This window comes from Molothrus ater, chromosome 2 (assembly GCF_012460135.2).
Source record: "Molothrus ater isolate BHLD 08-10-18 breed brown headed cowbird chromosome 2, BPBGC_Mater_1.1, whole genome shotgun sequence".
Lineage (NCBI taxonomy): Eukaryota > Metazoa > Chordata > Aves > Passeriformes > Icteridae > Molothrus > Molothrus ater.
Window position 1 is genome coordinate 101,908,271 of NC_050479.2, and position 26,869 is coordinate 101,935,139.

The following is a 26,869-nucleotide window of genomic DNA, read 5'->3' on the forward strand; positions in this document are numbered from 1 at the left end:
GGTGTTGGTGCCAGGTGAAATGAGTGGAATCAGAAATAGATTTACAATCAAAGTTTGTCCCAAGGAGTCAGAGAAGCCTAGCATCAGGCAAAAGAAAAGACCTGCACAAAGGTCAGTGAGGCAGATACTTAGCAGATCTGAGAGGAAGAGGAGAGGCTGGTCAGGAATAAGGCTAAAATCAGAGTACCAGTGAGTCAGCACTGCAAGTTAGGGAGCAAGTAAAAGAGCAGAGCCAGAGCAAACTCAACAGACCTGCTGGCAGGAAGAACTAGAAGGCAGGAGACTGTGACAAGGACTCCAGCTGTGTCTGAAGGGCACTTGCAGCCAGGTGGCATGCCAGGCAGTGAGAGCAGCTGGCTGGAGCACGTCAGGCACTGGCAAGGGGTACAGATGGCTCACAGGATGCCAGGCTGAACCTCATTTTCCTGGGGAAGGAGCTGCAGCTTGCTCTAACCCTAGTGTATGTATCAAGGCTGTCTGCCAGGAGCAGGTCACAGTCTAGCTCACGTCTGTCCTGCAGGAATTTTCAATTGCAGCCCTTGCTCCATTTTTTTGCAGCTGAGGCATCCAGGGCTTCAGTTTCTATACCTTTTGCCTGCTTTCATAAAACATGGTGGGGATTAATTGTTTTCGATATCTTTCCTCCTAGCTTCCAAAATCTATTGATTTCAGTCACCAGGTTAAGAAGTTATTAGGTAGACAGGTACCCCCAGACATACCCATAGTTTAATCACACAAGTGTATTTTTCCTTCAGAAACCTGTCTAAGCTCAGGATCTAATAATGAAAGGTACTTCAAAGTGACACTGAATTCCCACAGGCAACTACACTGAGCATGGTTCTCCTTTTAAAATGTATGGCAGCAAATAAGAAATAAAATTCTCCTGCCTGGAATACCATTCTTGATTATTAGGTCTGTGTGTTTCAATGCAGTATGTGGTTTGTTGCAGCACTTATTCTTTCGTGCCTCCAAGTTGTTGGGGTTTAGTTTTGGTTTTTTATACCAGGGTTATATTGTACTTGTCATGAACTTATTGCAGCAGCCAGTTCAGTTAGGCCAACCATTATAATTGTTTGAGTATGCACAGTTAGAAGTGGAAATCATTTGGTGACTTAAACCTCTTCAAGTCTTTTCTGTTTCCCCTTATAATTCTCTATCTTCTACCCAAACCACAATGTTCTTTGTGTGAACATGCCAAGAATACCTTCTTTCTTTAGAGGTCATTTCTATACCTTTGTCCATAGCATCAAAGAGGAATTTCACAGCTTTGTTTATTTACTTTGTGCTTGTCTCCCACCTCGTTGTTCCAGAACCCCAGGACTGACTGTGCCATTTGTCTTCACTTTCCATGCCTGTTTTCTTCTTTGATAGTGGTGTTACTTCAGGCTTTGTCTACCTTGCTTCCAAAATTATGTTTCTGTCATCTTATAAAATGGTTTGGAAGTAGCAAAAAGTTAATAACAATTGACATACTTTTCTCCTCCTTTTTTTTCTCCCTCTGATGAACTGATGAAGTTAAAATACCACAACCCTTCCCCCTAACATTTCTTGTTACTATTAGTTCCCATCCCTGTTTCCTTCCATGGCCATGATCTAATCCCAGGTTTCACCCACAGATATTAATAATGTATTGGACTGATATCTTGCCATGTAATCTTAAGGTTTCATAACTCTATTTGACATTTTCCCAATGTAAACTGCATGTTTTTAAGAACAGGTTTTATGCAAATAGTTTACTTTCCTAGAATTGCTTTTACTGACTAGTAAGTGAAAAACAGTCTAAAAATAAATAGACTTTGAAAGTCTAACATTACTCAGTATTTTCTGCAAGTATGTTCTCACTTGTTTTACCGTGAAGCAGTTTCCCTGGAAATGTTGACAGGAGTTGATCTGAAGCAGCACATAATATACTGTAGAGATGTCCAGCATCCTGCAACACAAATTAGGTTAACAAAGAAAACATTTTCTGAGAACTGTACAGAGGGACCATGAAAAATGTCAGGAAACTGTTACTTCAGCAATGCAAAATGCATCTTCAGAGGTGACCCCCAACAAACCCCCCCCAGCTGTGAAGCTCTGACACTGCCAAGCCCTCTGTGCATTTTGCCAGTGACTAACTGGGTTTTGTGGTTTACCCTTTGTGTTTTAGCTTGCAGGTTACAGGGAGCCTAATGTCTGTATCTAGTATTTCTCTAAAGTGAGATTCCTGTAAATGTACTGTGTTATCCTTATGATTTGTTCAGTTACTCTCTTCAACAATGTTCTTGATAGGTGAGCATCACATAGCACTCCTCTCCTGCTGGTCTGTACCAGCTTTTGATGTACTTTACTTTTACTTTTGAAAAGAGAAGTAAACACGTTCTCTCTTGCTTTTCTGAGATCTATTAGTATTAGGAAAAGGTGGGAATGTGTGGCCTCCATGAAGCCTGAGCAGTCACTGTAAATAAACATTTACCAGTTTAGTTTCATGAGTCTATTTGGACAATGCATTTTCAGTCTTACTTCTGTGCACATGGAAGCGTATTCAAGAGAAATACAATTCTGGAGCTTCAAAATGAATGCACTTTGTATAATAACATAGAGTACATGTTTGAGTTTTGATTGTTGATAAATGCTGTGGTAGGTTTAAATTTTTCCCCTCTTCATTAGCTGTTGTGATGATGTGGTCCAGTGAGGTGTAGCGGTTTGACCGCAGGCCAAACGCCAGTGCACTCACAAAAATCATCTACTCATCTTCCTCTGCTATAACTGAGCAGAGGAGGAGAAAAAACATCAGTTAAAATAAAGCTCATGAGGTTGAGATAAGCTTTAGAAGAGACTTTAGGGCAAGACAGGCTTAAAACTTCAAAAGGTATAAAGAAAACTTTATACTGTGCTAAAGGTTTATAAATAAACCTTTAGCACACCTTTCCTCCCCCCAGCCCCTCTTTCCTTCCCACTGACAATGCAAAGAGACAAAACCTGGGATTCTCAGTCAGTTTATCACTTCTAAAAAGAATCTTTCTTCAGTTCACTCTGGGAGAGGAGTCTCCCCTGCTACGCTATGGAGTCCTTCCCACAGGAAGAGCCATGTAAGGAAAACAATTACGTGCTATGCTAGTGCCACTCTGAACTGGTGTGAAGGAAGGTGCCTCTGCAGCACCAGACTTGCAAGCTCAGTGAAAGTCTGCCTTTCTGGATACACAAGTGAGTCAGATGTGCTGATGTGCTTTTAGTTTGCAGCTAGTGTAAAGCTGAGTGACTGGGTTTTATTCAGAGACAGGAGCTCATGCAGTCATCTCATGTGCACAGGACATGGGAGCCACCTAGGCTCCCACTTGCAAGCATGGTAGGTTGTTTGTCCAACCCACAGGAACACTAAGCCAGTGACACAGGCTTCCTGAGAAGATGGGCAGTTCCATTGCTCAAATCAACAGTATCATCAGGCTTGTGTGATTTTCTGATGAGCAGTTCTTCTTGATTGAAAATTGTGGGTCTATCAGATTTCCTGTGTTCCTGCATCTCACCTACTGCTGATAAAGGCTCATAGCTGAATCCAGACATCCAAATGAATAAGAATATATGTTAAAAATTCTGAATTCTAAGGAACAATGTAACACTTCATTTCTGAATTTAGGTTCTTTTGACACTGTCAAAGACTGAGTAGATAAGGAAAGCAACACAATTGGAGCAAAAGAGAGAAACAACCAAAAAAAATTTGAATCTTTTAATAAACATTTCCAGTATGTTTGAACTTACTGAGGCAGTTGGCAGTGACTCAAATAGCTCCAAGTTTTGCAAATGCTGTTTTTCTATTAGTGTCAGTGAGCTACTTCAACTTAGGTTTCAGCTGATAAAACCTTAGTAGGGTAATAAAAGAGTTTTATAGAACTGAATATGACATACATTTGGATAGAAATTTGTGTTTCTTCTTTCTTTCCCTTCCAAAAACTGGAAGATAAATATGCAGTTCACAAATCAGAACATATAGGAATATAGATTGTGTTTTCAAAATGCACTTTATTTTTTTTAACATTATAGATGGTGCTGTAAAGAATCCCTGTTGAAAGGAAAAAGGAGGGATTCAGGAGGCTTTTAAGTCAATATTGATAAAGAGCAGCAGCAGGAAGAACTCATCATGTCCATTCTGGCTGCCAGTTTTGATCAGATAATGGGGAAAAGTTTGCATGTAATGAATATGGTTTTGTTCTATTGACAGAAATTATTTAGTCTTACTGGTTTCTGACTTGAAGCAGTAATATGATGTAAAATGATGCTGCCTCAACGCTGAAGCTTTCCTTGTGAAGTCTTACCCATCCCTTCCTTTTACTTTCAGGATTAACTGAAGGCGGATATTTTCTAGTTGTTGCTTTGGTAACTATTAATGCAGTATGTCTCTCCTGCACTGTCCCAACAGAAGAGCCCTTGACTTTGTGATTTATGGGGATTTTGTTTATTTTTGTTTGCTTTTTTGTTTCTTTTCTGCACGTGCCTAGTTGAGCCCGTTGATGCCCGCCCAGCTGCAGACAGAGGACTCACCACACGACCAGGTATATGACTTGCATGGCTTTTACCTAACCTGTATTTTTTTCTGGCATGCATATGGTCTGCTGGTGCTGAAATGATTTACCTTTGCTTTGTTCTGGTACCCTGCTCACAAAATTTAATACTATTCCCTGAATGATGGAAGCATCATTCCCTCACAAATAATCCCCATCTGAGTGCTGTCCATATTGAGGGTGTTTGGGATGTGTGCCTGCAGTGGGAATGAGTCCCAGACCCAGAACTGGTTTGTATCAAAGGTCTCATCCTTTCCAGAAATAACACTTCAGCAGGTGCAGGAGATGGTAAACTTGGTACCCTGTACAGACACTACTTCTAATTTGGCAATGTACAGTAGAAATGTCAAATCCTTTATGTAGAGTGAGCAGGACTAGTGAAGAATTAATGCGTACAGTTTCAGAACTGCAGGGGGGAATTGATATTTTTGGCTGTGGTACTTATCTTACTTATCTCCAAATACCAGAGGGTATTATCCCTCTGGATTCCCTGAGGATGCCTGAGGACACAACTATTCATTCCATTCTAGGACAGAGCAGGGTGATTGTTTCTGCTCTGTAGGTAGCTCTGTCTTTGTATTGATTTCAGAGCAGTAGCAGATCACTAGGTTGTCAGGCTGCAAATGTTTGGAGAAGTTAAAATGGGACAATCCAGTTTCCAAAAGGAAAAATTATTTTAGCTTTTCATACCTTTTTTTGTTTTGTTTTGTTTTTGTTTTGTTTTTGGGGTAATTTTTCCTCTGTTTTTTGTTCAGAATTATCTGAAACTGTTAAAGCCATTGAGAGGAAACAGCCTTTTATTTCAGAAGAGGCTACTCTGACTCTTTGATGTAATGAGAATATATTTTAGGGTCAGGATTATTTCAGTGTCACATCATAATTGTGTTTTCTTCCCTCAGATATATTAAAATGATTGATCTGTATCCTTTTCCCCTTTACCTTGTCTTCCAAAAATCCATTAGATAGCATTGTGGACAACATCTTCCTAATTTTTTAAAATCTTAACTCACCCGTGTTTAGAAACTACAGAAATTGCTACAGTGGGAGGTAAAATAAGCTCATATGTTGCAGCAACTGGGATATGTGTCAGAACTGGCAAGGTAGTGTGCTTCTAGCACTGTTTTAGGAGTCTGCCATCTTTACTTATGTTTAGAGTCTTAATTCAATCCATGAAGAGATCCTGGAAACTGGTACAGAGCTACAATGCCAAAAATCTTGAGATCAGGAAAAAATCCCTTCAGTACTGCATTATCTACCTTCTTCCCCAGGAGCAGTAGAAATATCACAGATGAAACATGCATATGGTTTAATCCAAATTTTGTAATGCTATTTCAGTCTAGCAGATTTCTTATAATATTAAAATCTATTATTATTTGCAATTTTAATTTCAGTCCTCTTGAAATATTTCCTGTTATGAGGCCCATATTTATTACCACAGGTTATTCTTTCCTCCCTTCTGTTCCCTCACTCATAGACACACATCTCAGAAATCCTTAGTGTCCCTTCTCTAGAGAAAAGATTTTCTCTCAATGCCACTCTCTTGTTTCAGAATGAAACTGTGTGTTTTAGTCAAGTGTGGTGGTGTTCACAGGGGTGCCAGGAAGAGGGAAGAGATGAGGATCTGACTCCATGTTTCAGAAGGCTGATTTATTATTTTATGATATATATATTATATTAAAACTATACTAAAAGAATAGAAGAAAGGATTTCATCAGAAGGGTAGCAAAGGAATAGAAAGGAATGGAATGATAATAAAATCTTGTGACTGACCAGAGTCCCAAGACAGCTGGACTGTGATTGGCCATTAATCAAAAACAACCACATGAGACCAATCACAGATGCACCTGTTGCATTCCACAGCAGCACATAACCATTGGTTACATTTTGTTCCTGAGGCCTCTCGGCTTCTAAGGAGAAAAATCCTAAGGAAAGGATTTTTCATAAAATGTGTCTGTGGCAGTCAAGTGCATTACTGTATGTTTTAGTCAAGTGCATTAGAGTGCTTTGTTGGTTGTGTTGATACACGCAGTACTGAAGTCTATAAGCCTCATGACAATAAGTCATGAGTCATCTTGGTGAATGTGTGCAATAGACTACTAAGGATAGGTCAAAAATATTTCAGCATCTGACCATTATGGCTTGAAATTTGGCAGATGGCAGATGCTGTAACTTTTCTACTGTGAAAATTGCATGGGATATTTCCTCAATGTTCTGCTAAAGTGCAAAGTTGTGCTTAACTTTCCTGTGTCTTTAATCACCATTTATAGGTTTAAAAAATTTTTCTTAGTCATACAGTTTCTGTCTATAAATGTCCATGTGGTTTTTCATCATCATTCAAAAGCAAATTGTGTGTGACAAAATTGCACTTTAACAGAGAAATTATTCCAATCTGAATATCTTAATGAACTAGGAATAGAGGAAAGCAAATAGATGCTTATTTCAACTGTGAAGTAGAGAAGGGATTCTGATAGTTTAAAAGTGTGTACTTTAAAACAGTTTTACTTTACTTGCTAATTACAAACAAAATTTCTATATTGGAGGATGAAAAAGGAAAATTATTACCTTTTGTGCAGTAACTATCCTTTTGGGATTAGTCTGTTTTTACAGTTTGGGGCTATTATTGAAGAAAAAACCTAAAAATATAGTAGATTACTGTAGAGTGAAAAAGTATTAATGAAAGACCTGCAGATTAATGCATCCAGCTGCTTGTGACTTTTTGTTTTAATTGCCCAGCTTCTTGTTGGTTTCCTGAAAGATTTGCCCTTTCTGTGGGCCTGACTTGCCAGTTGATGCTTCTACCTGCTTGGCTCAAGGGACCTGCTTCTTCAGGATGGAAATAATTGGTATCATGTCAATCTGTAACACTCCAAGCCTGAAGAAGAATAAATGAATGTTTTGTAGCTGTTTGAATTTCTTGAAGAAAATGAGCTCTGAAAAGACTAAGACAAACATGAAAACATGTGCCCTTTTTTCTCTTTTCCATTTTATTTACTTCTTGCTCACACATCATTCTTATAATGATCAGTATGTTTTTCTTACAGGCAGATCAAAATCATGCAGGTCATCTTTGTCACTTTCTTACGAGAGATAATTTGGTCACAGTACAGAACAGAGTCACAGACTCACAGAGTACTGGCTTGAAAGGGCACCTCAACGACCATCTGGTCCAACAAGTCTTTAGATGGTAGTAGTATTTGTGATACCTGGGATCTTTTTCCTTCACCACATCATTCTCTTTCAAAATATGAAGTCTGTGAGTCAAGCCAGAAAAAGTCAGGAGTTGTCCAGTTCATAGGGTAGAAAAGTTTATGAGTAAGGACCAAGTTTAAAGCAATTGTTGAAATTTATGCCAGTTGTCCAAACCCCACCTCCGTTGTGCTCCACCTTGACTGTCTACAGTTAAAGCTTGTATTGGAATCTGATCTACATCAGTCCTAGGAAAAGAATATTGTCTGGATGAATGCCATTTTCTAGTATGGATAAAACATCTGTGTAATTCACAGGGGCATTAGACAAGGACTCTACTGCCTTAACTTACTGTCCTTCCCGTTCCTAATTCACAAATGGGCAAACAAACATAAAAATTATGCCTAAAACTGTTTCTTATCATCTTCTTCCTAAAAAAGGAAGTAAATGAGATGGTGAAAGGTCAGAGGGAAGAAAAATATCTAGATATATCTAAGTAGTCATCAATGCACTATTTTTAATACAGCACAAAATTATAACAGATTTATGACATATTTCTTGCTATTTATAAATTGCTTTATACAAGGAGATGTTAGATGTTAGAAGGCTGCAGTCCAGCCTGAGAACTTCCATATAAATAACTTCAGATAGAACAAGTACCTCTTTTCTTGATAACCTCACTGTAACAACTTATTCAGTAGTGTTTCCTTTTCTCCTGTGTTTCCTTCTCTCCTGTGCTCCAGCAGTCACTTTTTCATGATGAGCACTTAATTTCTTGCAACTGAATTTTGGGTATCTGTTTATTAGTAATTTTTTCTTTGTGTGTGTGTGTGTGCACATGTACATATAGAGACAAATGCACATAAAAATACATATAAAAACATCTCTAGATGATCATGAGCAAGCACCTTTTACTTAACATTAATTCAGCTGCTTTGATTTGTGGAAATTGAGTGAAGATTAAAAAATGTGCCATCAGAAGGGACATTGCTTAGTATTAGCATATTTTCTGTAATTCAAGGTGATAAACAGCAAATGCTCTCTGTTCAGGGTAGATCATATTTTCATATCTTACAGAGTTGCAGTTGTAATTATACACTCACAGCTGTAAATACATCACTTACAGGATGCCCATAGTTCACAATGCAAGGATTTTTGCTATTAAGTATGTTACTTTGTTCCATGTAGTATAGTTTGGACTTGGTAGTTTTTGTGTTATTCCAGCTCTTTGTCAGTGGATCATTTTTGCAAACATTGAATTATTTCGGGGAAACGTTGCACATAAAGCTGCTTCTGTGTCTTTGGCCCTTCTGCTAATAAATCCTGACATGCTTATCTTCATTACATTACATAATAACTGAGGGTTTTTTTCCCTCATGCAGAGGCTCTGTAAGCCTAATGGCTGTTCTGCAGAATCATTGGCACATCTGCTGTGGTCTGTATGAGGTGAGGGCATAGAGCAGCTCAGTTATTTATGATTTTCTTGTCAGAAACTGCCAACATTTTTTTTCCTGTCTTTGTGATGTTAGTTCAATACAGTTGCTTTAAACAAAATAAAAATAATAATTTTTTTCCATTAGATTGTTTTGGTTTGTTTTATGACATCGTTGCTAACTGAATGCAATTACAGGTACATAGGCACAGCATCTGGATTGACATGCCAGAAAGATTATCAAACCAGATTTTACTTGTTTTAATTATTCATTTCTACACACATGTATTCTGAGAAATAATTATTTTATACTTCATTCCATTAAGATTCTTTTGTAAAAAAGATAACACTTTTATTGCACTTATTTTCTGATTTTTTCAATTTGAGATCCCCATAATCATCCATGAAGTAAAAGTAAACCAGCAGTTCACTGACATCTTAGGAGAGACCAGAAAGTTTTATCTCTGTGCAGTCTTAAAAGTGCATATCCCTCAAAGATGCTTGAGTTAACCTTACAAAAAAGGGTATATAGTCTTCATTTTCATTTTTATGAGTTTACAAAATGAAAACTCATCAAAATTAGTTTACAGACAGAGTCATATGGAAGCAATAGTTGAACTTCTAATTACAACAGGCAGCTCTCTACTCCAGGGGTTTGTTCAAAGACTGCATTCCTTCCCTTCCACCCTTTTTATCTTTGATGAAGATTAACCCAGATAAAGCTGTTTGCCACATGTGTAACAGGCTTTGATTCAACAACTCTCTTCTTGTTCTTGCCATGACTGAAGCACAGTTCATGGACATGGAGCTGAATGTTGTTTTTCTGAATGCAGTCAGTACTGTAGTCACTCAAACTGCTACTTTGATTTTCTCTGTGTAGAGAACACCCAGGTCTAGTTGTTTCAACAGTGCTTCACTTGGAGATTTAATTTTTAACTCTGGATGTAACCTCAGGCACAGCTAACACTCTTCTATCTGTGCAGAACAATATCACAAAACCTTTCTAGCTGTTTATGTAACCAGTAGACAAAGTAATTGCAAGCAATTAGGTAGATGATGTGCATCTAATTATATCCTTGGTGGGATTCACTGTAACCTCTTTTTTTAGTCTTCTGAAAGCAGAAATATATTTACACAAACACAGGAGCTCATCAGTGTTAGTGAAGAGTGTTCTTCAAAGCAGCTACTTGGTTTTTATTTCATATGAGTAGTTTTTCACTCCATATGATTTTTTTTTTCCCATTAGGGCAAGGAAAAATTGGAGTTTCATACTCTCCATTTTTTGATGTTTGGAAATGTATGTGTGCACACATGCATGTGTACACATGTATATATAAAAGCAGTTAATATTGTTAATTAAAAGCAATATCAATAAAAAGCCCATGGTTTTTATAACAAAAGAGTTTTGTCAGTTTTTCTAAGGAGCTGTGAGTTAATGTATTTTTCAGCTGAATTGAAGCATTTTTAAATTGAAGTGATTAGGATTGCAGCTCCCTAAAGATGGTATATAATTCAAAAGAAAACTGGTAGCAATTATCATAATTTGTGAATTTGCAATGAGGCTGTTGCTCTCACTTTTCATCTTGTATATTGGCTTTTATGTTTGGCTTGTGTGTTTTAGAATTGGTAATGGAAAAAACATTATTTTGTCCGAGGTCAGGATTAAAGTTCTTGTCAGAGAGAGAACTGTTCTTTGTGTGCTTGTCTTCGGTGCAAGGGTGAAGAGGTATTAGGAATCCCTTGTCTGTTTGCATCTCATCTCTGATCAAAGTTTTAGAAAGACCCTGTAGTTTTTCCTGCTGCAGTTACTACCTTTGAACAGTATATCTTTGATTTTAGCCTGCAAGTCTAAATGTGTGGTCACTAGGACAGTAAAGTGAATGAACTGGTAGTAGAGAGAATCTCTTCAACAGAAAGTCTCAATTCTATAACATTGGGGAAAGGTGTGTGTAACCCTAGGTGTATTTTTATCTCATACCAGGTATTTAATTGATTCCAGTGCAATGTCATACTTCTCCTTACTATATAAGTTATTTGCAGAAGATGAGAAATTTACACTAGTTGAAGTCTTTTTCCTCACTTCTAAGGGAGGTAGAAGGAAGGAAAAAGTTGCTATCGGGTTTGTTAGTGCAACAGCTAAAAAAAAAAAAAAAAATTCTCTGTTTCTAACTTTTTTCTGGTGCAAGTTGCCAAAAATAAGTTTCAGTAAGTCTTAGCATCATTAACTTCCTAATATCAGGTCCTACTTTGTGTTCAGATTCCATGGCATTTTTGTGGGGTCTTGGTCACTGGGCTCAAACAAAAAGATTTCTGCCTAATCCCAAGGCAAAAACCCATTGTTTAACCTGCTATATGCTGAAAGCATGGCTCCCATCCTGCTGTTTGATTGGAATTGTCAAAAGCAGAAGTGCTCATGTCCATTACCTTACCTCTAGCAGTGGTACAAACAGAATATGTACAGATTTCACCTCTGCCTTATATGCCAGCACATCTATTGAGCATTTGGCAGCTAGTATTTGATAGGTTCCAGGACTGAAAACTGTATTTTCACCATTGTGTTTAATAACCCTGAAGGAACCTTTCTTCTTTGCATTTGTTCATTTGTATTTTGAACATCGTCGTGATTTGTGCTGGTGAGTTCCACAGTCCAATTTTGCATTGTACTGAATTTTATATATATATATATATATATGTGCACACACTTTCTTGTGTTACTTTTCCATCTGCTGTATCATAGCCGTGTTAGTGTCCTGTATTTCTTAGGAGAAGTAATGAATGAATGACCATTTCCTGTAGACTTTCCCCTTGTCATTCACACTCACACACTCTGTTGTGTTTCACCTCATTTGCCTCTTCTAGTGTGAAGACTCACGATTTCAGTCCTTCAGGTACAAAAGCCATTCCATACCTGTGATCATCTGTGTCTCCCTGCATTATATCTTTTGTAGTTCTTCTGCCTTTGGGTGAGGTGAGGTGACCAGAGCAAATAGCCAGATTCAAAATGAGGATGCATCAAGTGGTGTAACAATGTTTTCTATTTTCTCATCATTGCTCCTACCTTTCTCTTTGCCTTTTTGACTGCTACTGAACCAAGTGCCATAGAGTTACCCACTGTGACTGCAAGGTCTCTGTCCCAGGTAGAACAGAGCTAAATTAGAGTCTTTATATGTGTAATTAGGGCTGTGTAGCCCCACAAGCACCACTTTGCATTATATCAACACAAAATATAATTTCCCTTTTATTGTGCTCTTGGAATATGTAAGATCCTTCTGCAGTTCTTTGCACCTGGTTTTACTTTAACTATCCTCTTTTTTTCTTGAATTTTTTGTCAGTTAACTTTGTCATGTCACTATTCACTCTCCTATCCAGATCACTTTGCAAACAGCACAGCATGGATTCTTTTGGGACCCACTGGTAATATTCCTCCATTGTGAAAAACAGATGTGTATTTGCACTTCATTTCCTTTTTCTTAGTTATGGAAAGTAATGTAGGACTTTCCCTTCTAATCCTTGGTTCTTAGCTTGTGCCGGAGCTTTGATCAGGGACCTTCTCAAAATCTTTTTGTAAATCCAGATTCACTCTAAGCAGAATCCCTGTTTCCCATGTGATCCCTAACTCTTCCAGTGACTTCTATGAGTTTGGGAGGTAGGACTTCCCTCAACAAAAGACAAGCAGATTCTTCACTGATTTATCTTTGTGTGTGTGGATATGTTCTAATCAATATTTATGGCTTCAGTGGATTTGCCAGCTGTAGCAGTCAAGTTGTACAGTTCCTCAGGCCTTTGCCTTGGTGGAATCTCCATGTGGTGCTTTTGCCAGGGTATCTGCAAGGGCAGCGAGTGTGGCCATGGACAGCGGTGAGCAGCTGGGAGCAGCCACCTCTTCATCTCTGCAGCCAAGGACGGTAAAAAGTCCTGGGAAAGCCCTTTCCCCCCAGCTACTGCACTGGTACTCCACTACTGTAATTTCCCCCCTTCCCTTTTAATCCTAAAACCAAAAAGGCACGAGGGGTTGACAGGTCGAGCTTCCTTGCTTCCTTGTTCTCCTTTGTTGCAATCTGCTCTAATCATAGAGGAGCAAAGAGAACTAACTCTCTGAATTAAGTGGAACAAACCTGGATGTTTCAATAATCCCCAAAATGCAATTAAAACCAAAAGGAGTTAGATGTTGATACAAAAAAAAATTATACCTTTCATTTAATAGTAAGAGAGGCAAAGAGAAAGAAAGAGAAAAGAGAGAAAGAAATAGAAATGGGGGGTAGGGGGAGGGAGGACAGGGAGAATGACAGAGACAGATTAAGTAGAAGCAGACCACCAATGATGTCTCCTTGTTTATCTCCATTTGGTCTTCTTGCTGGTGAGGGTCCCCTGCCAAAAAGTATAGAATCCAATAGATGAGTACACTTTTGGGCAGGTGGGAGCACACAGGTACCTCCCTGAGGGGGGCCAGTTTGACACTTGTAAGACTGTGGATCTGTTGCATCATGCAGGATCATGTGCAGTGCTCTGGTGCAGGGTCTGGGGACCCCTTTGGGGAGGGCCTTGGATGGGCCATGACACCCCCTCAGCTGTGCCCCATGTGAATGTCCCGTAGATGTGGCTTTCCAGGGGTGAGAGGCCCTGCAGCTGGGCCAGTCTGCCCAGTGGAGGATGGGTGTTCACTGCCTCTAAGCAGAGGATTTTTCCCCATACACAGGAAACCTCTCCTCTTCGTCCCTTTGATGGAGGGGTCTGCACAAGCCTGGCAGCAGATAAGCCTGGCGCTATAGCCTCCACCCTGAAGGTGCTGGGCTTAATCCTCCTGTAAAAGTATTCTTCCCAAATTCTTCCCAGACCTGAGAACAGTGTCACTTTATCTTACCTCAAAGCAATTTACAGCACAGGGCCTCAGTCAGGAGTCTTTGGTGCAGTTTTTGTTAGACGGTTTTGCTAAGATAGGCAGTAGTCCTTTGTAAAAATATTTAAGCCATAAACCATAACATTTCAGTCTCCAACATACTTTTCCTCATTTCCCATTGGTGCAGGTGTAGGGGGTACTTTCAGATGATGCACAAAAGCGAGTAAATTGTGCTCTTAATTTGGAAAACTAGCCACAGCTACTTCAAGGATAGAAAGTTAAACTTGTTTTCAGGTACCACATGAGCTTTATTTCTTGCAGCTCCACTTCCTCCTGCATTTCTTTGACAGAATATCATTGTTTTCAGACTGCAATTCCTTAGGTAGTTTACAATTCTTACATTTAAAAATGTCTCCCATAAATGTCATAATATATTTGTGTACTGTTGTGTAGCATCAAAAATCAGGAACTTAATAGATTTGAGGGGTTGAAGTGCTTGATTCCTTAAAAAAAAAAGTAAGGTAAAATTTATGAGGCAGTCAGACTCTTCAAAAAAATAACCATAAATTCTTTACAGCCTGAGGATGATTCTTGTTCTTTCCTTTGCATGTTTTCCTATGAAAATAAAGAGTTGGTAATCTGTACAGTCCAGAGAAGGATGGTCTGTTCTTCCTGGTTCATAATTCAAAAATAAACCACCACTTAATGAAAAAAGAAATTGCACATTTGAAGGCAATAAAAAATAATTATTGGATTGAGTGCTGTTTTAGGCTGTGGAGCTCATTGGCACATGGAATTCTTAAGGAATTATTATTGAGAGTCCAGCGAGACAGTGGAGCACAGGAGCAGTCAGTAGTGTTGAGAATTTTAAAAGAGGTTCTTCCTCTGAACAAAAATTAAGTTCAGTGCAAGATTCTAAGAATTTAGCCTTGGAGTGAGAAAATGCTGATATAAACACAAACAAGGAATATGAAGTAGTTTGTTCTTACTATATTCAGTAAAGGGAGGAAATTACATCTCATAAACACCATTCTTCTGCAGTGTTTTACCTCCAAAAATTACAAATGTCAAGTACATGGAACTGAGAAGGAAAACAATCAGCTCCATGAATATCCATACGGTCTCTCTAAGCCAGAGCCAGCTCTTCAGGATTCACAGACATATACAGGATTCACCACTCATTCTCCTAAGGCTATTTTCCAGGAGGAAATTTTGGCCTTCTTTCCAGCTAGATGAGTGCAGCATCTCCCCTTCTCACCTGTAAGAGAACAGGACTGTAAACTGTACAATTATACATATTGCTAGCTGTAGTCACTTGCTTTTCTGTATGTTTCTAACAGAGAGACAGTTATCATCTTTGAAGACAAGAAGAGTCATTAATTCTGAGCACTATGAAATCTGAAAACTCTGTAAACGCCACAAACATTTTAGTAACTTGTGCATGTTTGTGGAAAAGGTACAGACTCGCAGGAAGCAAGAAAATAAGATATCTGGAGGTCTCTTATTCACACCATGAGTATTTTATTTTTTCCTCACAGCAGCCTGAGCTGAGGGAGGGGGATTTTGGCCTAAACAACAAATTTTCGTGACATTGCTAAAGAGGCTGTGAGAGCAGATCTGTGTGCAGCCTGTGAGCCAATTCAGGAGGCCTCTGTTGGTCCCTCACAGCTTTGTTCATGCAGTGTTCCATGCTGGAAGCCTTGAATGCCTGTACTGATATAGCTGCTGAGGACTGAGGATCATTTAACATAGGAGAAACTTTACTACCTCATTCTGTGTCACCTCAGTGGGACTGAAACACCAGATGTACCTCACTTTCCTCCCAGTTCCTTTTCACGTTGCATCACACCTCCTCCGTGTGAATGGCACTGCTGCCTTCTGCTCTCCAGCAATGGGGTTAAGCAGAACCTTCCTGAATCTGAATCCTGAATTTAATGAATTGTCTTTGTGGTGCAATGCAGGTTCTGGGTTGACCAATGTTAAGACAGAAGAGATATCTGAGGTGAAGATGGATGCGGAGTTCCGGCATGACTCAGGATATGAAGTTCATCATCAAAAGCTGGTGAGTGACCGAGCAGTGCTTTCCATGCATGCATTTTGAGATGCTGATTCAATCCTGAACTAGTGAGTCACTTATGGCCATGTTTTGCTTGAGTGATGTGGACACTGAAAGTACCAACAAAAAGTTAGCATGTGAAAAGATTATGATTTTTCTGGTTCTCTGTTCAATGAGAGTAAGCCTGGAACAATGTCAGCAGAGAGGATGGAAAGTCATTGAGCCTCACATGAGAGGAAATTCTGACAGCTCCTGTCCTTGCACTACTGTGGTATTTTTGGGGTCCCCAGGATGAAGGAGGAATTGATGAATCTGTCTCCATGTTCTTAGAAGGCTAATTTATTATTTTATGTTATTATATTATATTATATTAAAGAATACTATACTAAAGCTATACTAACTAGAGAAAGGATACAGACAGAAGGCTTAACAAGATACTAATTAAAAACTTGTGACTGACTCCTCAGAGTCCAACACAACCTGACAGTGGTTGGTCATTAAGTGAAAACAATTCACATGAAACCAATCAAACAGCCACCTGTTGGATAAACAATCTCCAACCACATTCCAAAGCAGCAAAACACAGGAGAAGCAATCAGATAATCATTGCTGTCATTTTTCCCTGAGGCTTCTCAGTTTCCCAGGTGAAGAAATCCTGGTGAAGGGATTTTTCCAGAAAATATGACAGTGACACACTGCCATGCCACTGGATGTGCTTATATGGAAAATACTTGTCCCACAGTCCATCTGTCTCATAGTCTCTCTGTATTATACAAGGGATACAGAGGATGGAAAATGCTGAGTTTAAAGAAAAGAAAAAGAGTTTGAGACGCATAGCATGGTGCAGCAAGAAATAAAATGACACCATTTCAGGAATATAGTCCATTCCCATCAAAACAGATGGCAGTGGTGTATGCATGGAGCATATCCTTTCACAAGAATGGCTGCTTGGGATGAAAGGAGATTCCCCAATGGCCTTAATTTTAGTTTGTGTTTGGCTATATCTGTGTGTTTTGTTCTTTAAGGTGTATGAAATTATTATTAACAGGGGAAAGGCAGGTAGGAGCAAAATATTGTTCCCCATTTGACCTGTGCTTCTTATGAGCATAAAAATGACAACCAAAACCACTGTAGGTAAGAAAAACATCTTCTAAAAGCTTTTTTTGGTCGCTTAATAAGCAATGAAGAACCCAGACAGCAATGTTGACTATAATCCTGTTCTGTTTCTTCTTTGTAAGGGTATATTATGTGATGAGGTTTCAGTTCCATGGCTTTCAATATCCTGATATTAAAGTTGAAAGCTTTTTTTCCTTAATATATTTTTAAAGCTAAGTAGTTCTGAAAACCAAAATTAACACGGGACTCAAATTTGCATTTGAACTAGACAGTCACTGTGTGAAAGGATATTCTGCCATCCCTTTGATGCCAAGAACTGAGAATTACCAATTTGATGAGTTAATCCAAAATGCATTAGCACTAATTTGGGAAAGTCTGACGTGCTTAGCTCAGATGGGTTAAACATGCCAATGGAGCAAACCTGTGCAGGGTGCAGAAGGGAAGGAATTTGCAGGAACATGGGCTAGACACAGTAGTTACTGGCTGTCATAGTTTTCAGCAGCAGCCTTTAGTGTGGAAGTGGTTTGATACCATCTCAGGGAATTAGGTGCTGGGAACTCCCCATACCATGGTGGCTGATGGGGAGGGCATTGCAGTCCCTGCACATGGTAATCTCTGTCATGCTTAAAATGGGACCTTTTTAGCTTTTCACAGTGTTTTTTGCCATACTTCTTACATACTTTACAAGCACTATTTAAAAATTAGTGAGCTGTCTTCTAGGTTATCTTTTCAATTGAGGCTGAGCAGGGATTCTGGTATTGCTGAGCAAACACTGGACTGATGCTGGACTGACAAGGCCTTGCTTCCCTGCCACACACCATGTCCTGCCCAATGCCCCTCTACATTTAGCATTCATTCAAAAGCAGGGAGCAGAAAACACTTTGATCTGTGCATCCATTCTATGCCATGGCAGAATTTCCTGAAACAGTCTCCTAAAGATACTGCTTTGAATTCAGCTGCACATTGTATTTTACATGCAGACCTCTGAATTGGGTTGAAATTGCATTTATTTTCTCCTTTATGGAGGTCCATGTTTGAACTGTACATTAAGTTGATTTTCATGGCTTGAAGTGCTTAAGGCCTTCCTCTCTTGCAGATGTATATTAGCTGGGTCATTTCAGTGCTCCTGAAATAGTACAGTAACAGAATTTCAGTCCTAGGCAGGTAAAACTCATGGAAGAAATTACTACTTTGCACTGGTTTATGCCAACACTATCCATTGTTTGTACTTTCTAGTAAATTTTTAACTTTGTTATAACACATTTCTTGCTTGTGACTAGGAACAATATAAATATTTATGCTGCATGCTTTAATACCTTTCTGACAAAGGTTGTGTTTATTAAAGAGTGCAAATGTTACACAGCTCAGTATAATTCTCAGCTGGTTTCTTGCTTCCCTCTACATTTTTGTTAAATACTTGTCAAAGTATTTATTCTTTCAGCATGAGGTAGTCATACAATTCTGTGAATGTAATTTATTCTCCAATTATTTTTGCCCATTTTGGTTTAAAATAATAATAATAACACCACCAACAACAACAATAATATTAATATAATTATAGTAATTAAAATAGCCGGCTATTGGTCTGCAGACAAAAGAATTGTAATGTATGCTCATATGTGAAATAATCCTATGTATCCTTTGAATATGGAACAAGGCAATGAAGGCAATCACCCATTCTTCGTACCTGCTCCTGCTTATAAAATATGCACAGTAAAGCATCTTGCTTTCCTCTGTTTTGCCTTATCAGTGCATAAAATTCAAGTGAATTTTCTCTGGTTTTCACAGAGCTATAACCTCCTAGGTCTCACAGAAGTACATCCTGCAGATACAGCTTATTCTCTTTACCCTGCAAGATCTTGAAGCACTCCTTTGTGGTCACTTAAATCAGTGATAGCTTTTGTTGGCTCATCTCCTTTGGTGTGAGGATTTTCTCCCAGCTGGGTGTGTGCAGGTTTCACTTAGTTCACAGGTCCTTCACTACTCTTTCATAGAAAAAATGCTTCATAGTCCAAACAGGCCACACAGATGTAAATGTATGACCCCACTCATGATTACCATTCTGAAAATAAAGAAATGTGTGTACTCCTGGGTTGCTCCACTCAAGCTTATCACTCGTGCAATCAGCTTGACTTGCTTACTCAAGGGAAAAAGGGAGCTACTGTCTAAGACCTGTGTGAAGCTGAACATGGAGCTGAGTCCCCCTTTGAGCACAGCACTGCTGCACCACAGGCCATACATGTCCCAGATTCCTCCTCTCCAGCTTCCAGAGCTTTGTGGCACAGCAATCCAGGTTTGAGTAATTCCCAAGAGAAGCAGTGCCATTTAATTACTGATGCTTCAACAGCCTTTATACTGCTGTGGCAGCTTGGCAGGTTAGTCAAATGTTCAGTGAGCTTTTTAGTAGCTATCTTCCTTTATATTTCTTTTGTAGGTGTTCTTTGCTGAAGATGTGGGCTCAAATAAAGGTGCTGTCATTGGACTAATGGTGGGAGGTGTTGTCATAGCAACAGTGATTGTCATTACTTTGGTGATGCTGAAGAAGAAGCAGTACACATCTATTCATCATGGGGTTGTGGAGGTAAGAAAAGACTTCCAAGCACAACTGGTGTCACCTGTGCAACACAGTCAACACCCTGCATAAATATTAATTTATGAGGGAAGAAATTGTGGTTTTAGCTATGTTGGCATTGTTACATCCAGCAGTGTGGAATCAATTTGCTTTATTTAGTAAATGCAAGCACAATGTAAACCATGTTAAAGTGGGTGTAAAACCACAAAACTTTCTTCTGCAACTATTTCAGACCAATCACTTGATAATGTGAAAGTTCATTTTATAAGAAATTTGACAGTAGCCAATGAGAAGATACTGTGCAGGAGGAAACATCTGGTTTTACTGTTGGGAAATCATACACCAATTTTTTTATTTAGCTGTAATGTTTAGACTGGCCCTCCCATAGCTTGTGCTATGCACTGCAAGGATTTTCCCTAGAGAAGAATTTTGTTGTTCTCTGTTCTCTAAACAAGATTTTTTGTTGCCACAAACAGTTTTGGATTTATGGCTAATCTGAAACTCATCATTTTGAGAAACAAATAGTATGTAAGACTCTTATATAAGATTTTCAAGATGAAAATCTGTCTCTTCTCAGTCTGCCAAGGAGGTTTGTGGTCAATTTACAGTAATTTAAAATATTTTATCTATTTCTTGGCTTTACGATAAGATCTCTGTAAGTAGAAAGACTTCATTATGAGAACTGGAAGAGGTTCATGTAACTCTTTTTCTTCTTGTTTAGTTTGCTGTACAAGTGTCAGGTTTGCAGACAGTACTTGTATTAGTAAGCAATTGAGACACTTGTTTATTTTTGCCTTTTAGAGTTGAAATTTTACAATTGAAATTGAAGTCTTGATCAAGTCCATAGTTTATGTTGGTTTAATCTTGAGTCAAATGAACCTTGCTTTGTTCTTGCTGGAGACACACATGATTTATTCCACTGTCTGGGATTACAAAGGGTCTTAAGAATTATTTGTGTAAACCTTTGTCTTAAGCCTATGCTTGTGCATCCTTGTGTCCACACTGTGGTTATCCATGTGGTTTGAAACTCTCCAAAGAGACTTGGTCAGGAGATCACCCACAGTGTGGGGTGATTTGCACAGATAGCAACCTGTGCAGAATTTTGGACCAAGAGGCAGAAAATAGCAAACAGGAATCTCAGCTTTAGCTTTTGGTGTGATAGCTTTCAGCTATCTACATTTTGTAGAAAATTGAAGCAGGTTTTAGTATTAATCCACCAAGCTGGTGGATATCTGGATATCTGCTGCCAACAGTTGTGCCACCAGAGACTCTCCTTCGGGTGAATTTAGTAATAATGGAAAAAACAGGAACCTTGTTAGGCCTAGCCCCAGATCAGACACTGAATGTAGACATGCCATTATTGCAGGATGTCTTGGTTTGAAAGACAGGTGTCTGCTAAGGAAGGCAGAAAGGAAGATGTAAACCCCCTCCCTCTGAATTACTGTAATTTTGAAGTTAAGGAGCTCTCAGGCAAAGATATGAGGGTAGGAATAACAGTTCCTTACTAGTATGTATAAATTAAAAAAAAACCAACAACAACAAACTACAACTTAATAGGAAAATTAAGACACAGGGTATGCTGTGAATGAAGCAGGAATGTGACCCCAGTTGTCCCCTCTCCTGACAGGTCGATGCTGCAGTGACACCAGAGGAGCGCCACCTTTCCAAGATGCAGCAAAATGGCTACGAAAATCCCACATACAAGTTCTTTGAACAGATGCAGAACTAGGACATCATAGCAGCCTCATGAGTTGAATGGAAGAATAATTGCTTCACTGCCCATTGGTGTTCAGTTATAATGTGGAAAGAAAGAAAAACACTCTGCTTTATTATTTACTCATTCTCGCCTTTTGACAGCTGTGCTGTAACACAAGTAGATGCCTGAACTTGAATTAATAAAATCGGTAATGTATTTTCTCTCTCTTTCTCTTTACATTTCAGTCTTTACACTACATTATTAATGAATGTTTTTTGTGTACTGTAAAGAGGTTAGCTGTATTTACCTAGTGCATGGATAGATTCTCTTTCCCAATTATTTATCATGTAGCTCCTTAGCCAGTTGTATATTATTCTTGTGATTTGTGACAAAAATTAGGTCCTAGTTGAAACATGCTTTAAGAATTGATGGGGGATGCTTTCTGTGTCTGTGGGGTTTAGCTGCTTCTCTTTGCTGAGCATTTTTTTCTGATCACTATGCATTTTAAAGTAAACCAACATTTTTTAAAAGTATTTCAGACGAGTTATTGAAATTCTTTTTCTCTGCAACTGCATTTTATTGTACGAATTGTTGCTCCTGCTGTATTAGTGATGTAGAAATCATGAGAATACACATTTGTTTTGTTGTGCCTGTTTTATGTGCACACTTTAGGCATTGAAAGGTAAACTTTATTTTCTTTTCCATGTATCTTTTTGATCTTAAAAAAATTATTAAAAAGAGTCCCTGTTAATTGTGAGCACTTCTGGGGGACGAAGTGCCTGCTGGCCAAAAGTTAACAGGGGTCCTCTGCAGGATGATTGTACAGAGCCATTGCTTATTGAATTGATAGCTTTCTACACTGTGTTACATAAATAAATTAAGAAAAGAATGTGTGGGCAAGAGTTTTCTTTGGAGGCAGAAAACAAGAGTTCTGAAAGCCATTTAAACAGAAAATGAGGGTGTTCACCCTGAGAGAGAGCTGGGATCCTACAGAGATTGTGGCACTGACAGTAGGAGTGGAGCAGAAGGAAGGCAGCAGTGAGACAGGGCAGGAAGTGGGAAGTGCCATCTTTGGCACAGCTACCCTCTGAGATGTCTTTTCCTTTTTTCCTTTTCTTTTACTTTCAGTTTGTATAACAGTGTTTTAATGTAAATAAATACATTCCTGGAGGAGCCCTGTTGTGGTAGTGCGTTTCTGTGCCAACCAGCCACCCTTGCTCATGCAGAGGAGCATGATATGGATGCCTAACCCACCTCCCACTTTCCTGGCCATCCCCTGGCATGACTTACCAGCAAGTTCTTCCCTCTGCTCCCCACACCTCTGCTGGCTTTCTGGCAAGATCTGTGCCTTGCAATGTGCTATATGCTGGTGAAGGCGAGGAGGAGCCTCCCAGACTGCACCCAGCTTGGTTCTGCTGCCTCACAGCAAGTGCCCAGGAGGGTTGAACAGCAGCACCAGGAATTTTTTTTCTGCAGGAAGAAGGCAAAGCCATTGGTGAGCTGGGATACATAACCCCCAGCCCAGCCACGTTCTCTCCATTGCCTGAGAGCTTCCTTCAGCTCCTGACCCTCCAGGAGCACTCCTGTGGCACAGGGAGAGCACAGTAACTCTCCACAGGGCTCTCCTGCCAAGAGAGATGAGACCACAGTGGGTGAGTGGACCTGGGGATCTTCAAGATAGGTTTTATACCCTGTCCAAAATAAGGACTGCTCTGTTCAAACTGGGAAATGGGTTCTGGAATAAAACTGGAGGGGTGTGTTTGTGAGATTTGTGAGAAAGAAAGTGAATTTCTGTTTCTCTACAGTGAATGGGTTAGATAAAGCAGGACTGAAGGAAGATCTAGGAGCAAATAAAGACAGCATGATCTCTTCAGGGAAAGCCTCTTGTAACTCAGTTTGTGTGCAAGCCACGGCAGCCTCTTCTTCAGCATCACTGGCAGCTTTTGTCTCAGCAAGCAAGATGAGGCTTGGCTGCAGAGCAGCTGCAGAGCTCAGGCAAATGGCTGAGTCACTCCCAACTTCAACTAGGAGAAAATAATAGTTTCCAGTCCTATTACTCACTATCCATCCCCATCCATGCATGATGTTACACAAAACCTCACCTGTTCAGGTAATTCACCTGCTGGCCTGGAACACAGCCATGCTGTCACACTGGCCAGGAGGGATGTTCCCTGGGAGGGAACAGCCAGGTCAGGGAGTTTCAGAAGCCACCTGTGGGGATTCAGGATGATGGGGTGGCACCTACTACTTGGAATCAGTAGTGGGAAAAACTTCAGAGCTTCCCATTGCCTGTTACCAACCAAGTGTTTATTCCCTTTACTCTTCCATCTCTACTGTGTCAAGGGAGTTCATCTCAAGGGATCAGAACACTGGAAGTGGTTGGTGTTATTTGCAGGCCTTGGAGTACCAGTGTGTTACAAAAAACTTACAAAATAGCCCCAGAGGATTTACCTTCTCCAGTTTAAAAACTGAACTGGCTGGGCCAGAATAATGTGTGATGATAAACAGAGGCTTTCAGGCCCCAAGCTGCTTAAAAAAACCATTATTCTACAACTATTTAGGTTTAAGCTTGTGTCTATTTGTGTAGGTCTTGTTATATAGGTCACACGTACCACCTAGAAAGGAACACATAAGACTGTCTTCTGTGCACATGTCCAGTGTCATAGAAGATGATCCCACTTCTGGGGGAAGGCAGGATGTAATTCAATTTAGCCCAGTCTCATTAAAGAGGGATTATCAAAATTCCTTTGAGAGGAAGCTGGAGTAATCCATAAGATACAGAGAACCAGTGGCCTTTAGAGCAAATTTCATTTATAATACCATAATCCCATGCAATCTCAGTTATAGAAAAATGCAATTGCTCTGAACACCAGATCCCAGACAATCAAGTCTCCTGGTGTGGGGTTATGTGTCCAGTGAGATGCTGGTGCTGCTCTTGCTACTTGTGCATGAGCTGTTAATAAATTGCTGTTTAATGCACTGATTAGGTGATCAGGTTTTATGATTCCCTCCACACACACTCTCCTGAAAGAAAGGCAATAAATGCACACCGTGCCATGCATGGAAAGCACAAGGTGTGAACAAAGTTCCCAAAACTTCAAGAGAAACACTCCCACAACTGCTCCAACTCTGGAAGCTGATGTTCCCAGGTAAAAGTGGCAGCATCCTGCCTATCTCTAGCCATGCAAGCTCCTTATTGTGGAAAGATTATATTAGGTATGAACGAACACAAAGTAGAAAAGTTCACTGAGGACAGTAGCTGAGTGCCTTGCTTCTAAGTGTGAAATTGATTTGGTATTGATTGATTGATTTGCTTCTAATCATGCCTTGCTTCTAAGTGTGGGATTGATTTGGTATCACCCTCCTCAGCAATAAACCAGGCAGGGCCACTACATGCAGCCATGGGCTGGAAACAAAATGCTGTTCTCCAGCCCTGAGGAAATTACTCTTGGGGGGTGGGGGAATAAATAAAATAAAAATATCCCTGTCTGTTGAGTTGATCTGTTACATGGAAGAAGTTTTCTAGCCTGTCCATTTCAACAGAACACAGTTAGAGGGTGTTTGCACGGCAGGTTCATCAGCAGAGCTGGTGAGGGTGGTGGTCCCTGGCAAGGGAGAGTGGTGCCAGCAGGGATGGGAGCCAGCCCAAGCCTCCCCAGCCCCTGGGGTGTGCTGGAGGTTTGGCTTTGGCTGGCTTGTGTTGGCTTGCTCAGGTTAATGAGTCCCAGGTGCAAGGTGAAGCTTCAGACATTTTCAGGCACACGGTGGTGGAGCCACCATAAAGTGTGCCGTGCTCTGCATTCAGTGTCTGCCTCCAAATCAGACTGGAGAGCCAACAGCTGGGGACAGGGTTTAGGGGTGATTATGGTGGTGCTGGGTTGAGAGTTGTACAAATGACCTTGAGGGTGTCTTTCCAGCCTTGATGGTGCTGGGTTTCTCTGACTACATGGTTATCTAGGAAAAGCAAACAAGGCTTTGTGTTGCCTTTGTAGACAGCACCTCACAGCAGCTGTATTTTCCTTTAGGTCTCTTGTGATCTTTGCACAGCTCCAAAGTCTCCATCCTCATTGTGTCTGCACTTACCAAAGCAATTTTTGAGGGCCTTCACTGTGTGGCCAAATGGCTCATTTTTATTGTTTAAAAGAATGGATTTTGTGGGCAGTAGGCAAGCTGCTGTTCAAATGCCTCCAGGCAGCATGCATAAAAACACCCTAATGACACATAGGAACAGGTTACAAATAACATTGTCTGCTTCTATTTCTCTGCACTTTTTCCATCACTTGAAAATGAGTGGCTCAAGTAAGTGAGGCTACAATGGCTCTTTTCTCTCATTGCTTCCCACCAATTATCTATTCCTCCTCCTTCCTACAAGAAGCAAGCACTGAATATTCCCCACAGCTTTCTACAGTCCTGCAAAATTTATTTGGCTGACTATACAGCAAAATCTTTCAAGGTTCCAAATAGAAGTATTGAGATTTATATTGAAGTAATTACATATTCTGGCTTTAATAGGATTCTTAGTTAAAGCTGAAATTGGACACTGAATTAGAAAGCAAGTCTCCCTAACTAGTGCCTCCCATGTATGGTCTTCAGCATCAGTTGTGAGGAGACCCCATGGGAGCTGGGCTTGTTTAGTCTGGAGAAGACTGAGAGGGGATCTCATCAGTATATAAAAATACCTCAAATTAGGTCTTTAGGAAGACCTAATGGCAGACTTTTCAGTGGTGCTCCATGACAGGATGAGGAGTAATAGCAATAAACTAAAACACAAGAAGATCCACCTGAACATGAGGAGGAACTTCTTTCCATGGAAAGTGGCAGAGCACTAGAACAGGCTGCCCAGGGAGGTCCTGGGTCCTCCCTCTCTGGGGATATTCCAAACCCACCTGGACACATTTCTGTGTCACCTGCTCCAGGGAGGTTAAACTGGATGATCTCCAGAGGTCCCCTCCAACCCTGACAGTTCCATGGTTCTGTGTTTGTAACCTAGTTTCTCTAAGGAAGATTGTTCCAGAAAAACATCCACCGCAGTTTCAGAAAGAATACAACCTAGGTCAAAGGGTGATTGGTGTTGGGGTGATTTTATGATGGTACTTCATTCCCTAATCATCTGCTTTATGCCCAGAAATGGCTGGGGTATCTTTAAGATGAAGCCTGGGAATGCAGGGCACGGCCCTGTTCAATCTCTCCGGTGTTCCCCAGACAGAGCGGACCAGGGACGCTGCATTGTTACTACTGTTGGATTGGGCTTTTTGCTTGCTTAAAGCAAGAAGTTTTTTCCCTACACTTTCCCTGGCCTGGAGGCTGTACTGGGAATCGTCCCAGCAGCTTTTTGGGTTTTTGTTCCCTTGAACTCTTTTTGGCTTGGCTTGTTTTCCTTTTTGGCCAGTCCAGGGAGCCAGCAAGACAGCCCCAAACCCAAGACCTAGGAGGACC

At 40.0% G+C, this 26,869-nt stretch overlaps 1 protein-coding gene across 4 annotated transcripts in view; it reads left to right on the plus strand.

The window, feature by feature from the left end:
- APP (amyloid beta precursor protein) overlaps positions 1-22,606 on the plus strand; it is a 208,467-nt gene extending 185,861 nt beyond the window's left edge. For 2 of the 4 annotated variants that reach the window (XM_036378877.2, XM_036378894.2), the window contains 4 exons: positions 4,476-4,529; positions 15,955-16,055; positions 19,600-19,746; positions 21,365-22,606. In XM_036378877.2, the coding sequence (XP_036234770.1) occupies positions 4,476-4,529; positions 15,955-16,055; positions 19,600-19,746; positions 21,365-21,466 (404 nt within the window). In that variant the 3' untranslated portion in view covers positions 21,467-22,606. The remainder of the gene's footprint in view (positions 1-4,475; positions 4,530-15,954; positions 16,056-19,599; positions 19,747-21,364) is intronic. The other 2 variants (XM_036378886.2, XM_036378904.2) reach the window with 1 other exon arrangement.
- Positions 22,607-26,869: the final 4,263 nt, after the last annotated feature.